This window comes from Colletes gigas, unplaced genomic scaffold (genome assembly GCF_013123115.1).
Source record: "Colletes gigas isolate AHSC1104 unplaced genomic scaffold, ASM1312311v1 Colletes_gigas_Sc00007, whole genome shotgun sequence".
NCBI lineage: Eukaryota > Metazoa > Arthropoda > Insecta > Hymenoptera > Colletidae > Colletes > Colletes gigas.
This window is the reverse complement of record NW_025106636.1, coordinates 6838215-6855268: the sequence shown is the minus strand read 5'-3', so window position 1 is coordinate 6855268 and position 17054 is coordinate 6838215. Positions and strand designations below refer to the sequence as shown.

At 38.1% G+C, this 17054-nt stretch overlaps 1 protein-coding gene across 7 annotated transcripts in view; it reads right to left on the bottom strand.

The window, feature by feature from the left end:
- Window positions 1–1530: 1530 nt before the first annotated feature.
- LOC122396293 (myocyte-specific enhancer factor 2) overlaps window positions 1531–17054 on the bottom strand; it is a 54407-nt gene continuing 38883 nt past the window's right edge. For 4 of the 7 annotated variants that reach the window (XM_043394551.1, XM_043394548.1, XM_043394550.1 and 1 more), the window contains 7 exons: window positions 11050–11166; window positions 10570–10773; window positions 7762–7920; window positions 6351–6486; window positions 5698–5954; window positions 5072–5256; window positions 1531–4456 (listed from right to left, as the gene is read on the bottom strand). In XM_043394551.1, coding sequence (XP_043250486.1) covers window positions 4009–4456; window positions 5072–5256; window positions 5698–5954; window positions 6351–6486; window positions 7762–7920; window positions 10570–10773; window positions 11050–11103 — 1443 coding nt within the window. In that variant the 5' untranslated portion in view covers window positions 11104–11166 and the 3' untranslated portion in view covers window positions 1531–4008. The remainder of the gene's footprint in view (window positions 4457–5071; window positions 5257–5697; window positions 5955–6350; window positions 6487–7761; window positions 7921–10569; window positions 10774–11049; window positions 11167–17054) is intronic. The other 3 variants (XR_006259027.1, XM_043394552.1, XM_043394553.1) reach the window with 3 other exon arrangements.

Sequence of the window (17054 nt, the reverse complement as noted above, 5' to 3'; positions counted from 1 at the left end):
AAGAATAATCCAATATGTGCACTCGATAAAACTCCTATATTGCATTCCTATAGCGAGTCGAGAAACGCATAACCATCAATAAATAGATAAAATAGCATCTAATTAACATTATTTATTAAGACCAGCAACATGCTCGTATTACTAACACTGGGTTTTATGAAACATTTCACGGGAATCATAAAGATGCACGAAATTTCAATCATCTTTTGCCTATGGAGATATGTTCTTTAAGTTTTCTGCCCCTTCGTTTCCTTTCTTTCCTAAATATTGAACTCGGTTGTGCCGAACAAGAGAGATACACATCAAATTTGCTCTCACGTGTGTGTAACTTACGCATACTTCATATTAAAAATATACATTAAAATGTACGTACAATGTATTGTTAACGTACACCATTTAACAAGTCCCCTACCTTTAGAGGTATCACTACGTATTTTTTTTTATTTCTCGTGTCTTACATTAAAATAGATCGGTAAGCAAATGTAATCCTTGCCCTGTGCCTTTCGCATAACCGGTGGATCGTGTCAACAACTTCTCCCAAGACAGTTTCACGTACAAACTACGTCTAAATGCGATTAAACGAAACAGCAATGTTCATTGCGAAACAGTATTATATGCTCCATAATAATGTACAAACGAATGGACACGATTGATAGTTAATTTTGGATGTTGTGCATCGACTGTGATAAAATTGTACATCTATTCAACGTTGGGTGGTAAGCTTGAAACGATACACGCTATCGGTTCTTTAAACTTTAGAACATAAAAAGCAATTAGTTCTAATTCTCAAACGATATGCTACGAAATGGTATTGTTTTTGCTTCTTTCCGAGACGTACGAGAAATCCTGTGTACAATTTATTGAATTTCCATGAACTGATCAATTTTTCATTCGCAAGCGGTGTTCTCAAACTTATAACTGGCAGTGTATTTGGAGTACATCGGAGATTAACTTGTGCCAAAACTTTCCGTTTGAATATATTTGCATACTTCGAATCGAAAGTTTGCAAGATTTCAAGTAGTATTCGGTTTTTCAATTGGTACGGTTTACGAAAATGTAAAACTTTGTGCAAACAGCATGTAGTTATACAAAACAATGAAGCACATAATAGTAATTCCGAAACTCTACCGAGAAATGGTCGTACAATATTAGGTGATTAATAATATAATTAATGATAATTATATTATTCAACGATCCACCTGTTGCTAATGAAGTATCTGGAACCAATGCAAAGCATCGCAGATTATCTTTCAAGGATTTAATTCAGGCATGTACACTTACATTCAGAAAGATATATATATATATATAAATATATATATATGTATGTATATATATATATATCTGTTATAGATATATATACATCGACATATACATATTATATATTAGTTCAAATACAATAAATTTTGTGTCAATAGGAAAATGTTTAATAACTAGTGGAGACATATATATCTATATATATATATATATGTATATATATATATATATGTATATATACTTTTTTAATACATTAAATCTTACTTTTTTTCGTTATGAAAAATAACAATTTCTTTATACTTTTTTTTTCTTTGATAAAAAAGTGTGTTGGCTAAGAGATTGCACTTTGTGATCATCTTAAAAATTTGTGATTAATTATTAGTGACTATACATTATATCTTATGTTTCGCACACCGATTGTTCGTACAGTCATCAGATACGTTTCTAATATACGTTAGTAAAGAACAAGTTAATATCGAAGATTATACGAGTCTTCTTTCTTTTGTTTAACGTACGTATATATATATATAATCTTCGGTTACAATATAATAAAGACTGACTTCCCAGGTTGTCGGTTCGTCGAGAGAACGTTGTAAAACAAAGTCTACGATTCCATCTAACGGTAATGTAGGTACAATAAACTTGATATCCCCCATCACCCGCCCTCTTTACCCATACCATGTATCCTTTGATCCTCTTTTTTTTCCCCCGTATCTCGCTAACGATACACACACTTTTTCTTACACGTAACTCATCGACGAGTTATCTTGTGCAGACAACGTGGGCAAGTCACCCGAAAGGAGGGCCACAAATGGTGCCAGGCACTATTTATTCATATACCGTTTGTGTATTCCATTAATTACGTTAATTACAGTAATGTACCAAATACGACTCTTGAGAGCAGCTCAGACCAGGATATATCCTGAGATTGAGTGAAGCATAGGCTGAGACCATTCCGAAGCAGTTTAACCAGGAAGAAGACAAACTCTGTATTTTACAATTGCAACCCCGTCTTGCCAAAGTGTTGTGGATTTTCTCTGTACATCGTTACGAGATGAACCGCGTGTGTGTTGTTTCTCTGTGTTCATTTAAATCGTTAAAATTATAAATCTGTTCGAACGAATCATTTAATCGTAGCTTCATCGACGCTATTGTTCGAAGTTATACGGTTGCGAGGACAAGCTCTCGTTGTGCACGATTTAGGCTTTGAGGGTTGCAAGTTTTCTTCCTTTGTGTTACGTCTTATTTCTTCTTTCATATCAAATGTGCAAAATACTTGTAGAAAATGTATATAACGTATGTATGTATACATATGCGAGTTTGCGTGTATATACCTTTTTTTAATAATCAACACTATATAATATGCTTATTTCACATATAATATGCATATATCTCGTCTATTACCTCGTAATAATCAATATATTAATTTCCGATCGTGTTCTACAGAATATCGTAATTATTTTGAGTACAGCAGCCGATTTATCATTTATCGTTTCATTAGCGGGCATAGACCGTTAATTAGTTCGCTAAGAAAGACTCCACTATTTAAAAACAAACCGACTGTCACTTAACGAATCGTTTAAACGAATATCAGATCATCTACGATACGTGTATAATCTTTTACATTAAATGTTTCACGATCCATCGAATCGTCTAAAAGAAAAAGAGTACGGTTCTTAAGCAAAAGGAAAGAAATATTGCAATTTACATTGTAGGATAAAATTTCTACCGCTAAAATCGAATATCATTATTCTCTGACTAGGCGTTCAATTAAAAAGAAAAATTATGTTCATTGCTTCCAGCATTACTTTGTAAAACATCAATTAACGGATTATGCCGCGGACTCGTCTACCTACCATAACGCACAAAAAAAAAAAAAACAAGTAACAAAGTACAATTACTGGTATATCCTTACCGTAAATCATAGACGTTCGCAAGCTCTTTGAAGAAATTCGGTCGTCGATGCACCTATTTCCGAACAGACCTGGGCAATTTTGAAATAATATTTTAAATAACACGTTATCTTATTTTCGTAATCGTGTAATTTTTCTAATACGATCGCGTTCTCTAATCGCGTGAAATAACATAACAATTTCGAAGACAAATATCTTGTAATCATGGTCAAAAAATTTGCTTGCGCGAAACAAGAGACGGAAATGTTATTTGAAATAATTACTTCTCACTTTCGTTTGAAATAAAATTCTCCCAGGTCTGATCCCGAAACGCTCCTGGCTCCTGGATTGATCCAAATTTCTTTTTCTTTTTTAAACACGCACCGATTCCTCGTTCCCTTCTGTTCCAAAGGAATAACCTCGTCGTAGCGACAAGTATCAAAGACGCCAATGCCATATCACGAAGAAAATGACAATGAATTAATGACATATATACAAACAACTTCATATTATATACATGAAAATATATATATATATATATATGTATGTATCCATCGCATATATATAATATAATATATATATATATATATATACGTGTAACGCTTCAACATTATGGCACCGTATTTAATCGTCAAACAAACGCATTTTCTGTGGGCTTCAAAATATAAACAAATTTCTATTTCCAATCAACCCCAAATCGGAACCCGCGACACGATCGTTCTCACGCGCGCACCAAACCGTGTGGGCCAAACGTGTAAACGAGTTCTTCTACAAACTTCCGAGTCCTGGAACTTCACAAGCACTATACGCCGTTGTACGTAGAGGTTATGAAACGACCGAGCGTGACCATGTATGGTTAACATTAAGTCGCCCAGCCCTCGGTGATTCTGGAACGCTTCATCAGCGGCCCGTTCTCATAGTCTGAGTTATTCCCTCCGTTTCCGCCGGAGTGGCTCGTTCTGATGTCCGCCACCGAGCCGCTACCCGGCGATGGTAAATTCGTCGGCGTTATGCTCCCGGAATGAGACGGCGGTGGATTACTGCTCGGTCTGCTCGACACAAGATTCAACGATTGCGGACCAGGATGAGGTACATGATGTGGAGGCGGTGCACCGGTACTGGACGACGGTCCAACGTTCAGAGTCGTGTGATGAAGATTGCTGGTAGTTGTGGGCCCGCTACTGTTGGACCCACTGCTGCCACCGAGCGGATCTCTGGGCGGACTGATCGGCTCGCTCTTTATTTTCACTGGTAAGGGAGATGTGGCTGGCGGCGGTGTACTACTCGACACGGCTAGATGAGGAAGACCACTGAAACCAGACGACATCGTCGATATAGAACATTCTGTTAATTCGATTCCAAACATACGTTTGTGTTGTTAACCTCTTGACACGCAAACAAAACGTAATTCGATGCGACCCAAAAGTACTGTTTAATTTGGCCCCGCTGAACGTTGGTTACGTAAACTTCGAGATTTACTTAAAGGAGTTACGCGTTCAATTTTTTGTATAAAAATTCGTGGAGATACCTAAATGCCTAAATCGCTTAGACTCTTCGATACGTAACTGATTATAGTAACTCGAGGGCTATGTAATTATTCTACACCTAATAACCGATTCACGAGAGCAAGAAAAACTGATGAATACAAACGTCAGTTCAGACACGCGATGAATATCGAACTACGTTAAGAATATTGATATGATTCACTTGGCATGCTACAAACGACAATCCAAACAGGGAAAAAAAACTATGAAAGCTCCAGCAGACATTGATTAATATAATAACGATATTGAACTCGATACTGTAAATATATTACTCGTTAGAGAAAATGGAGTTTAAAAAAAAAAAACCTTCCAAGGTTGATAGACCATATCATCTGGATGTATAGTTTTCTTTCACAACAATAAGTATGAAATATGATTTACCTGATGCTGGACATGGTGGCTGCCGAATACATTGATAAGTCATCAACGTACCTCTGATGAGACCATGCTAGACTCCCAAGGTCCGAGGAATAATCCGTTGGTCCAAAGCTAGAGTACCCGGCTGGAACTGATGGCGTTTGTAGTGCTACTACCGGTGTATTCAATGTGGCTTGTGAATGGCCGCCCTGTATATCGTGAGAAAAATGAAAAAGAAAACACGATGACTTAAAATAAAACGTTTTATCGCTGTTTAGGAAATATTGTTCAAAAATACACACGCATACACTACAATCTATTGCACAAGGTCAACAGCAAATATAAATTCTTTATCTAAGCAATTCCAGTTCCTGTTACGAGTCCCAGTTAAATTAAAATATTGGCTCTAATTTTTCTAAAACACAGACTAAGAATAGAGATTTTCTAATACCTAAAAGACTGTTTTGTAACAGTTTAGATCAGAACTTTGATATAACGGTTTGAAACAATTACTTTCAGAGCCTTTTGAAGCCCTGGGCAACAAGATTTAAGTGGCTCCAAATTTCTGGGCGATGGGTAAGTATGTCGAGGAAGGTGGGACACGATACACATGGTAATAATGTTTGTTCGGCGATGATAATACAACTCACATCATAACTAGTGTCTTCGGAAAGAGGCTGCGTAAGGGGTGTTGGAATAACTACTCGAAGATTAGTCCTGTGAGGATGAGGTGGCGGAGGTGGAGGCGGAGGTTGTGGCGAATGCCTAGACGGATTGCTGCCTTTATTCCCACTGCCTCCTCCGACTCCTAGCGCCGGCGAAGGTCCTGGACTAGGTGAACCTCCCAATGGCGATGCCGATGGAGGGTATCCGTTGCTCATCTCCAACATCCCTCCTGGTGGATACACTAAAACAAAACAACGACAATTTATATCTATCGTCCAAAGAAGATGTACATAAAAAATCCTTTCATCGGGCCATAAATAGATTTTCTTTTCCTCAAGTCTAACCGGTAATTTTGAATACTTTACGTGGATACATTTGCACGGTATATCCATTAGAGCAGACGTATTAATTTAGTAAAATAGAAAATGCGTTGCGTCTTTTTACAAGTCCATTAAAATATGAAAAAGATCTTTCGAATCTTTGCTCGACATCAATGTCCGTTAAATGGTACTTTCAACAAAGTTATGCACACTTGCACGGTGTATCGATGTATTAGAGCTATTCATCTAAAAGAGTAAATCGTATCTTGTTTATGAGCCCATGAGAATGTAGAAACGATGTTTATCTTGCACCGTACCTGAGTCTGTTTCAGAAGACGACGGTCGTGGAGAAATGCTGGTGTGTGCCATTTGAGGACTAGATCCAAGTAGAGATTCGCCATAACTATTCACTGGTACGGATACAGGTAGAGCGTAATTAGATTGTCCCATTGCCTGAAATCGTAGCAAATCAACGACGACGTCATTAATACAGATTATAAACGATAGGTTAGCAATTAATTAGAAGAATTGATAAGATCGTCTCTTGTTATCGTACACGTAACAAGGGAATCGTAAAGGTGATATACAACACGACACACGTTTCCTTTGTAAAGTATTCATTTTTTAGATGTCGTAATTGAAACTGATAACGAGGCGAATCGTAATTGATCGACTCGTGAAACAGAAGCCGGATTTAATTTCAAACAACGCCATATTGCTAGATGGTTTCAACTAGCAGGAGAGCGAGCGAATGTTAGGTAAATTTGCTGTTTAGGTTAGGATAATAAACGGGCGCAAATTAAATCGAGTTCTGTCGGTGACAAATTGTGCGTCCGATGACGTCTGATAGAGGCCCGTTAAAAGCTAATAAATGTAACCACGAGGACTAACGAATCGCAGTCAAGTCATGTGAAAACTCTGGACCAAAGGTTCCCAAAGTGAAGCGTGCCAACCATCGGTGGGCGATAAATTTTCTACGACAGTTTTCCAAGTTGGACATTTTCGCTCGGCTGTTCCGACGTTTTTGTGCTCTTTCCAGTTCCCAATGATTCGATAATATAATACTAATATTCGAAAAAGTCATACGCAAATAGAAATATTCGATAATAATACTCGAGAAGTGAAACACGGTAAGCGACACCGATGCAAAAATACTCCGATACCTAAATATTGGAATAATCCCAGCCCTAATACAAACACTCATGCCATTCGATCTGTATTCCGAGTTGCAATCGTCCCGACCGCTTCAACAAACTCTCCATTTCAGACTGACAATGTAACTGTGTAATCTCATGGTGATATTGACAATTTGTAAACACTTTCATAATGTTTGATGAATCATATCAATCCGTTCTCTTATCGAGAGTGGTATTGAGAATTTCTAACGTCGCTTCCTGTACAAGGATGCGACACAATAACATTGAAACGATGTGACTGGGAAATAAGGTTAAACGGGACAAGTGTTTACTCGACTGCTTTATTACTTTTTTATATTGGATTTATCTCTCGTGTCCACGTTTTATAAAACACTCTGTTATTACAGTTTAGAAGACATTCGAGCCACTGTTGAACACGAGGGAGAACGAATGGTGAAGAACTATATCCCGACCCAAATTTTGGGAGAACTTCGGAATTTCCAAGATGGCTGCCCCATTAGGAGCAGTTGCAAACGAAAGAATTCGAAGGAGAACTTTTCGACGAAGTAGGGGATATGGTTTAGATACTTACCCGAGTACCGTTATGTTGGTGCCTCTGCATCATCAGCTGAAACTCCTCGTCAATCTTCGTGTATTTGGCTTCGGTACGCGGAGTGAGATTGTATTCGATCGCATCGGGCTCGGGACTTTCTGGAGACATGGCACCCTTATGTTCCTTCTTGTTGAGTGCCTGCAAGTGTCAGCAGACAGGTTCACGTGACCACACCGCCCGAGGGCACTCAACCTTCGCATGCATGTTAATTTAACGCTAACAGTGAAGACTAGCCTCTAATCCCGCGTTTTCGCTCGTCGCAAGACCGTTTGTGTACTTTATCATTCGCACGTGCGTTCCGCGCGTACGCGAAAATCTCGTAACTCGGTTAACCGATTACAACTCTGATCTGTACCACGACGTTCGTGGTCCCAGTGATCTTTGCGTACCCTCGGTCGCAGCGTTTACCAAACCTTTCTTACCACATAATTTTTATGGATTATTTCCGGAATAAAAACGAAATAAAAATAAAGGATTAGACGATAAGAGTGTTATATATGAATTGACGAAGCCCTCCCGATGAAAACGAGTCCAAACACGACCACATTCGGACCAACTGTAATTATACATAATTTGAATATTTTTTGAAAAACTCTTTGACAACGTATAATTAAAAATAGTCCGAATGGTGTCGTGTTTGGACTCATTTTCATCGTGGGGACCTCGCTAATTCATTTCTAATACCGAAAATGTTCGTTTTAAAAAATTTTCAATTTCACGATAACAAAATTTTTAACCGAATAGTATCTTGCCTGTATTCATTTTTATCGGGAAAAACATGTACAGTACCTTCTTACATAAATATAAAAATAAAATACTGTCGTTAAAACCCGAAGCGTTGCTAAAACACCTGGATTAAAACCCAGCCTAACATCAGCAATTAGAATTTGATTAAATTCTACGCTGCATCTTTAACTGCTAGTTTTCTAAGGCCTTTTTCAAGATACGACCTCACTGATTCTATTATCACTCTATTAACTATTATCACTAGTCTTTGATTCTATTATCTCTATTAATAATTCTCGTATCTGCAAACATGCGAACAGCTGCTGTAATTATCTTAATTTTCTCTCCCCTCCCCCCCCCCTGGTCTCTTCAACGAACGATCGTTTCATTACTTCTCGAGCGACATAGTCGTTCTGGTAAACGATCCTCTAATTATTTTGAGCAGCGTGGAATACGAACCGCTTCGGATTCGATTACAATCGCTTTCCATTCCTTTTCTGCGTACGCGTACGATAAAGGCTCGAACATCGTTGAGAAGTTCATCCTGTACGCACGATAATAGGAGATACGCTTTGCCGTTTCTTCCTTTATTTTTCAGTTTTTTACCTCTACTCACCGTGGTAACATAAATATTGCGACGGGACTTAGTTTAACCGATTCGCGCGATCAATTTCTACCGCATTATCGTCGAGCCGCTCGGCGTGATCGTGTTCCCTTGATCGTTCGAAAACGATTTCTGAGCGATTCACAGTGAAAAATTCGAATGTGCTTCGAGATGCAACGCGTACTTTGCACGTACAGGGTGGTCCGTTAAAAATTCACTGGTTCAATACCAACAAGGTAGACACCAGCAAGTGGCGAGCGAATACAAAGTTTCGTATCGAGACATTTCCGCGCGTTTCTGAATTTTTCATTTACCATAAAATTGCAAAGCAACATTTATAGAACTTTCGATAATGCATTATCTGCTATCATCGAGTAGATTTAGAGATCTAAAAACTTCTCTTGCATTCTTTCGAAATTTTTTTTAACGTCTCGTCGAATGAAACACGTAGCAACAATAAAACAAATTTGACCTTAATACCCAAGGTCGAAATAAATTTTATGGTAGAAAGCTTTAACAAGATTTCCACCGATCCAAACTTGTCGATAACTAATTGTAATTAATGGTCACCCCAGGAAGCCGTTGCTATTACTTTTTTTACACCCTGTACAAGCTATAAACCACGGCGGAACCGCGCGAAAAACTGGCGCGCAGGAAGTACCTTATACACGTGTAGATTTGCTGCGCAGCCTCGTGTAATTTCGATCATCGACAACTGAAAAAGTTAATAACCAGTGATGATACGAGAATATCGGGGGATCGAGTAATTTTTCACTGTGAAATCTCTCATTTAACCGGTATACGATGGTATACACCTTCCGGCTGACATCGCAGGTACGCCAGCTCGTTGGGCATGCGCGAATCGTGCTTTGAAAACGATCGAAGGAACGCGTTAACCCTCTATTGCATGAATTTTATTTCGCGTTTACAAAATATATTATTTTTTGGCTATTTTATATCTTCGAATTTAATTTTGTACTATGATAACTGATATTCAATTGAATTTCATTTGTTATTATTATCGTTACTGATAATTAACACCTAAATTGTACAATAAATGGTTGAACGTGCAGAGAGCTGTTTAATGTCCCAATGAGCGAAAATATTGAAAAATTTTGATAAACGAAAGGAGCTGAGATCCTCCTACAAATAAAAATATTATGCAAGTGTACTGTTGCCTTTTCAATTACTTCAAACATGATAATATGGAGCCAAGTATTAAAATTGCAAATAATAAATATTCATAATAAAAAAAATTCCTTTCGTGTCCTCCTTTGAGTTGCATCGTTTGACACCCTAAAGAGTCACGTTTACTGTTTTGGAAAACAGTGCAATAGAGGGTTAACATTTTTTTAATTCTCTTTTAAATCGTATTCGTAATCGACGTTACGATTTTCGGTGGCGAATTCTGCGGTTTCCTGGGAACCTTGACAATTACTGAGGAGAAATCGGCTCACCTCGATGATATTCTTGTTGGTGAGGGACTCGTGGGGTTCGTTGTACTCGGTGTACTTGAGAAGAACCTTGTCCATGTCAGTGCTCGCATATTGATACAACTTGTTACTCGAACTGAAGATAATCAGGGCGATCTCACAGTCGCAGAGCACCGACAGCTCGTATGCTTTCTTCATCACCCCGAATTTCCTTTTGTTGAAGGTCACCTGCAGGCGCACGCCAACAATTCCGTTTACATACCGCGGTTATACAGGGTGATTCTAATATCTGGGTCAGAGACTGCGCGAAACTTAATACTTCAGGAGGTGTTTCACATTTTCCAGCTTAATTTTCTTTTTTTAAATAATGGAAAAACGTTGGAGCATCGCGATATTAAAAATAATATTAAATAAATTATTGATTTGTGTAAAATAAAAAAAATGAATAGTAAGATAATTTCGTTTAAATTTCATTAATTACAAATAAACATTTGCGAAGAATACCTGACGATTCCGTTCGTCCGTGATGCGCGAAATTTGAATCTTCTTCCGACCCATTGTTGCACGGCGTTGTGGAGAAGGGACAGCTCTTCGGAACCACTGGATGGAATATTAAAAACACTGAAACATAGAAACGAAAATGCATCGTTATTCCAAACATTTCGAGCAGAAAGGAAGGTGTTCGAAAAACGAATAATTCACGAGATACGGTCGAACCTCGATACTTGCACGCTTACTGATACGGGTACCCCGATCGGCGCATACATCTTTAGCGCCATCTTCGTGCAACTAAGGTTCTTAGTGAAGCAAATGTAGTACCTTAAGTGTATTTTTGTTTAAAATATTTCTAAATATATTCATTTTTCAAACATCCTCGCTAGTATTTGTATACTTGGAAGACCAAGAAGAGTCGATCCGTTGAACCGAAACGTTCGATACCGTACGAAAAAAGAAAAGGTGAGGTTATGGGGGAAACTTAATTTCAATTTTAAATGGAGGAAAGGAAAACAGGCGTTTGGGTCGCTAAAACGTACGACTTGATAAAATGTAAACTTTTAATATTGCCGTTGCGGCTGAATCGAGCAACTTTTGCGCGGCACGTCGAGGAACAAAAGGACGCGTGATTTAACTATCCTGACACAAAAAGGACGGGACCATAGAAAGCTGTTAGCAGGAGTTCGCAACGCGCTCGACAGAACTGGACCATGCGTTAAAACCTAGCGGCGAGTATAAAGCACGTGTCGCTTTCCGCGTATCGATTGATGTCGCGAAGTAAACGAGTCAACCAACTTCGACGATGCGTTAAATTCGATGGAAAACAACAGCTGCCGGGAGGCCGTATTCCATTCGAACCGTCTAAGCGAGTACTACTTTTTTCTTTTTTTTTTTTTCCATTCAATTGATAGAATTCCCGCGCGATCCGCGGGGCGTCGTACAATTCCCAAATATTATGCTGCCTGAGAAGTTGTCGCCGACTCCGGAGGTCGACCTGGTTTGACTTGTGGTTCGATTATGGCGCGAGCTGCTCCAGGAAACGGTGGGGATAATTGCGACAACTTGTGTCGGATAAAGATTTTCATCATTTATCGGGCGGAGACCTCGAGCAACGTTTTAAGCAAAAATTGTCACAAATAAATTGCAACAGCTTCTCCGGCAACAATTATGACAATCTTTCAAAACAGAAATTGTTGCAATTTCTTGGACAGAGATCTTGGCAATTTTCCAGATTGAATTATTATTATTTTTTTGTTTTCACGAGGATCTGAACATGTAATTTATCATTGCTACTGATGTTGTTGTTGGTGTTGCCAGTATTATTACTATCGTTACACGTTGTTGTTACGCAAATTGTAAGAAAGTGTACACGTGATACCAAAGTAACAGCGTAATTACGTAAAGGTTCGGTGCGTGTAAAGTTAATCTCAATTATCAACGTATACAAAATTACGATACACGTACAGTCAAAGTGAATCGTACGTAACAAATAAATTCCCCCGATCGACAGATTAGGGGCACAAAAATTCTACGTTCGATCGTAATCGTGGCCGTTATCAATATTTATTTTGTGTTTCCCTCTGTTGTAAGTTGCGCGGACGCGATAGAAGGCGACGGTTACTGTAGTCAATTAGTCGGGACCTCGGTATCGCCTTCTTTTTCCTAATTCCTGGCATAGTGGAGCTCGTTCGTCGAGCAACGAAGGCAGAATAAATTAATTGGCCTGACGTAACGGCCGGCTCGTGGTTTCGGTATTACGAGAGACGATAGGCGATAAGCAACACCGCGAGATGAAAGAAAAAGGTTCCTATCTCTGTTCTTCGTTACCCACACACCGTCGACCAGATAAGGCCAATGAGTCAATTTTCATTAATTCCAATCGACTCGCGGCGATAACGTTTCGCCTGATTTCTCATGGAATTTCGAGCTCCGTTAAACGTGGCTACTTTTCGACCGATTATGCAAATCGATAATGGCGATAACCACCGTCGATGCAGTTTTTTCTCAGGCACGACTCGATGCACCGACCTACGACTAGCATCGCTTTATCGAAGCGTTAACCTTAGGATCGAATTATCAGCAATTCGTTAATAACGAGAAACGGCGTGCTGGCTAGCAAAAAATAGATGAAAGAAGCCAGGAGATACTATAAAAGGACTAGAAAAAAAAAATGGAAGAAAAGTTGACGGTAGAAAGATATTTATAACCTTTGGTTACGTTTTCCAGTTCTGCGAAGTTAGGAAGACATTTATAACCTTTGGTTAAGTTCTTGCAGTATTACGAAGTTTGTTTCACAAGTTTCAGTTACTGGAAATACTCCTTTGCTGTCCTTTGTGCCTCCTTTTCTCAAAGTGGATTTCTTGGACAGGTTTAACTTTCTCGATAATTTCTACGACAATCTACAATTTCTTTTGCTTGTGCGTAGTCTAAAAGACGCTGCTTTCAATTGGTCTTTCTTGGAGATTTTTTAATTTGAAATCTGCGCGTTTGTAAAATCTCTGTGGCTCGTACCAGTTTTATCCGACTCAAATAAAATTTTGTTTAGTCGTTCTTTACGTTCTGATGGAAAATACAATGCTATAAAAATTCAAATCTATATAAAATTGAGACCTTGGTGCGTTCGAGAAAATGGTTGAATGAAAACCCCAGCCATTCGTCACGTTCGTGGATGGGGGCATATTAATTTTAAAAAGAAACTTCGTCAAACGAGCCAAAATTTCTTTTTCGATTCCCAACGCCCTGAAATTCTACTTTGTCTACGAAAATACGATAAACAACACGGCCACTCTTGCAAAGTACCTATAAAGCAATCTAATTTGGTCGTTCCGACGAAATCGGGGAAGCATAAGGCGGAAGTAAATAATTACGATGTTATTGCAATTAGTACAACGCAAGCGCGTAATAAACGGTCGATCGCTTTCCATTTTATCGTCGATAATTAACGTACGTAATAATCGACTTTGTCGTGCGAGTTTTCCTTCAAAGTGTACAGGCACATCGAATTACGTTGCACTAGGTATCTTCGAGGCAATTAACGGCAACGATTGGAAAAAGTAGTCAACGAGTTAGCAAAACTTTTTATTTAAATTATCCGAGCAACACTCAACTAGTTCTCGTAACTACCGGATTTATAGATACTTGAAACGAAAATGGAAGAGATTCATACATCCTTCGGTATCAGAATATATTCGTGGAAAACTTTTGCAGTTGCTCTGCTACTTGAAAAATGATTTAAAATATATAAATATTATTAAGAAAACGTAAAATATAAAACCACTGCCCTTGTATTCTTTCTTAACATTTATACGTGATATTGTTGTTCAAATGATGCTTTCCTCGCGTTAAATTAACCAATTAATAAATAACGGTGGAGAGTATACGAAGATAAGGGTCCAGAACGCGATACGATTTCATAAAGTGACCTAAAAACAGATGCCACTATACCGAATAAATCAAGATGCTGCTTGATTATACGTAGATTTATATATCTGAGATATAAATAACAAAGCGTCCAACACGACTCCATGGTACTTGGCTTTACAATTTCTTCGTTAATAAATTTATACGAGGAAACGTGAACCTCTCTGTTCCCAGAGATTCCCGTACATCGCGTCGCATTATATTTATTCGTATTAATCGATTGATAATTCGCTACTCGATTCGATTCGATGCATCGTGCTTTGTTAGTTTCGATAAATCAAACGTTGTTCGATGATCGTGATTCGATTCGATGTATCGAATTTCACTCGATTCCAGGTTCGAGTTGCACGAGTTACCACCTATGATCTTTCGACAATGACATCTCGTTGTCGTCATCGAGAGTGGACGCGTACGTCGGGAGTGATCACTGATATAGTTTCATCAGTGCAATGTCAGCGACAGACGAGTAGGAAAATCAAATTACCTTTGCAACGCAATTAGGTGTAATGTGACTCGAAGGGATTGCAATGAAATCCTCAGAGCAACCCTTTATCTGCTACACTCATAAAACAGTGATTTTCAAATCCAATATTAATTCCATTAATCGAATAACAATTTTATTTCTGTATTCCACTCGCTAAAGACTAAATGGATTAAATTATATTTTTATATGCACGATAATACAGGAACTAATGGTCAGCGCGAAGTATTATGAACCAAAGTATTCAATTCGCCAAGTCCTACGTTTATTCGGCTCGAACAATCGAGTATTCGATTCGATATATCGACCTTCGTTCGATTAAAATTCCGAGTTACCCTAATCGCCTACCATTAGCTTCGATTCGATAAAAAGCACTTTCACTCGGCTGGTATCAGTCGAGTGCACGGTTCGATTCGATAAGTCGGCTTTCACTCTACTCGAAATTCGAGTGGTCGAATGCCCGCGGACGAGCTCTAGTAAAAACATTGGCTTTAACTTCGTTCTAATTCTAAGCACCATCAACTATATTTACCGAACCCCCTTTCATTCATTCCGAGCACGCGATCTCTCGCTATATGAATTAACGCGCGTTTCACGGGCAAACGTTATTTTTGTCGCGCCTATCTTGTGTATCACGAAATTATGTTGCACCGTCACCGATAGTAATTATATCACACTCGCAAATCCGTTGACATTCGCGATCGGATCAACAAGATTCAATATCGTCGTTCGTCGTACACGCGATTCGGTTCACACGTTACGACAACCAGACAAATACTGATCGAGATCTAGCAATCAGATTATTCGATGCTCTTTACATTGTCACGTCTCGCTACCTACGGAGGAAATTAATGTTTCTGAAATCCAGTTGTCACTTTTTTCCCCAATGTTTACACAAACTACGAAACCACGGTACAACCTCAATTGCCAGAACTAATAAGAAGACACGGCCGTTCGATTTAGGAGATTCTCAGATAACAGAATATCCTCTATCGTTTAATAATAATAAAAAAAAAATTTCAGGTTAATCATTATACAGGGTGTTCTGTTATCCCTGGGAAAAATTTTAATAGGAGATTCTAGAGGCCAAAATAAGACGAAAATCAAGAATACCAATTTGTTGATGGAGGCTTTGTTAAAAAGTTATTAACGTTTAAAGTTCCGCTCGTACTGAATTTTTTTTCTCAAAAGTGTGTAGGATTTCGGGGGTATGTCTATTCACCAAAAATAATTGTAATCGACCCCTGTAGCCAAAAATAATTTTTCCAGAACGATTTGAGATTTTTTAACTTTATCGAAAAATATCACGTTTTCGAATTTTTTTCTAGAAAGTGGGTAGGATTTCGGGGGTATGTCTATTCACCAAAAATGATTGTAATTGAGCCCCGCAACTAAAAATAATTTTTTCAGAATGATTTAAAATTTTCTAATTTCGTCGAAAAATTTCTGCATCTACGAATTTTTTTCTCGAAAGTGCGTAGAATTTCGGGGGTATGTCTATTCACCAAAACTGATTGTAATCGACCCCCGCGACCAAAAATAATTTTTTCAAAATGGTTTGAAATTTTTTAATAACTTATTAACGAAGCCTCAGTCAAGAAATTAATATTTTTAATTTTCGTCTTATTTTTGCCTCTAGAATCTCCCATTGAAATTTTTCCCCGGGGGGTGGCTGAACACCCTGTATGTAAAAATATAGGTAGTTATAGAAAATCGCGAAAGAAACATGGAATGTTTCCCTTTAGTTAATATTAATGAAACTCCTACTGCATTAATCATTTAACTGCCGCGCCCCAGTTAACTCGGGCAAAATAGTCGCCAGATAAACAGGGAAAACCATATTTAGCAACAAAAGTAATAGAGAACAAAGTAAACGGAGGATTAACAAATTTGTAGAATTTTAGAAATTAAAATTTAAATAAAAAATAAAGCTTAAACTCAAAGAAAACTCGAAATCCCTGAATACAAGTATTAACCATTCGCTTTTGGAAACAATTTTAAAACATCTCTTCTTACCGTTATAATTCATAGTTGTTAATTAATTTTATAGACATAACGAAGAGTACATCGACCGAAAGGTAGTTTTGTTTTTATACAAGCTTAGATACTAAAT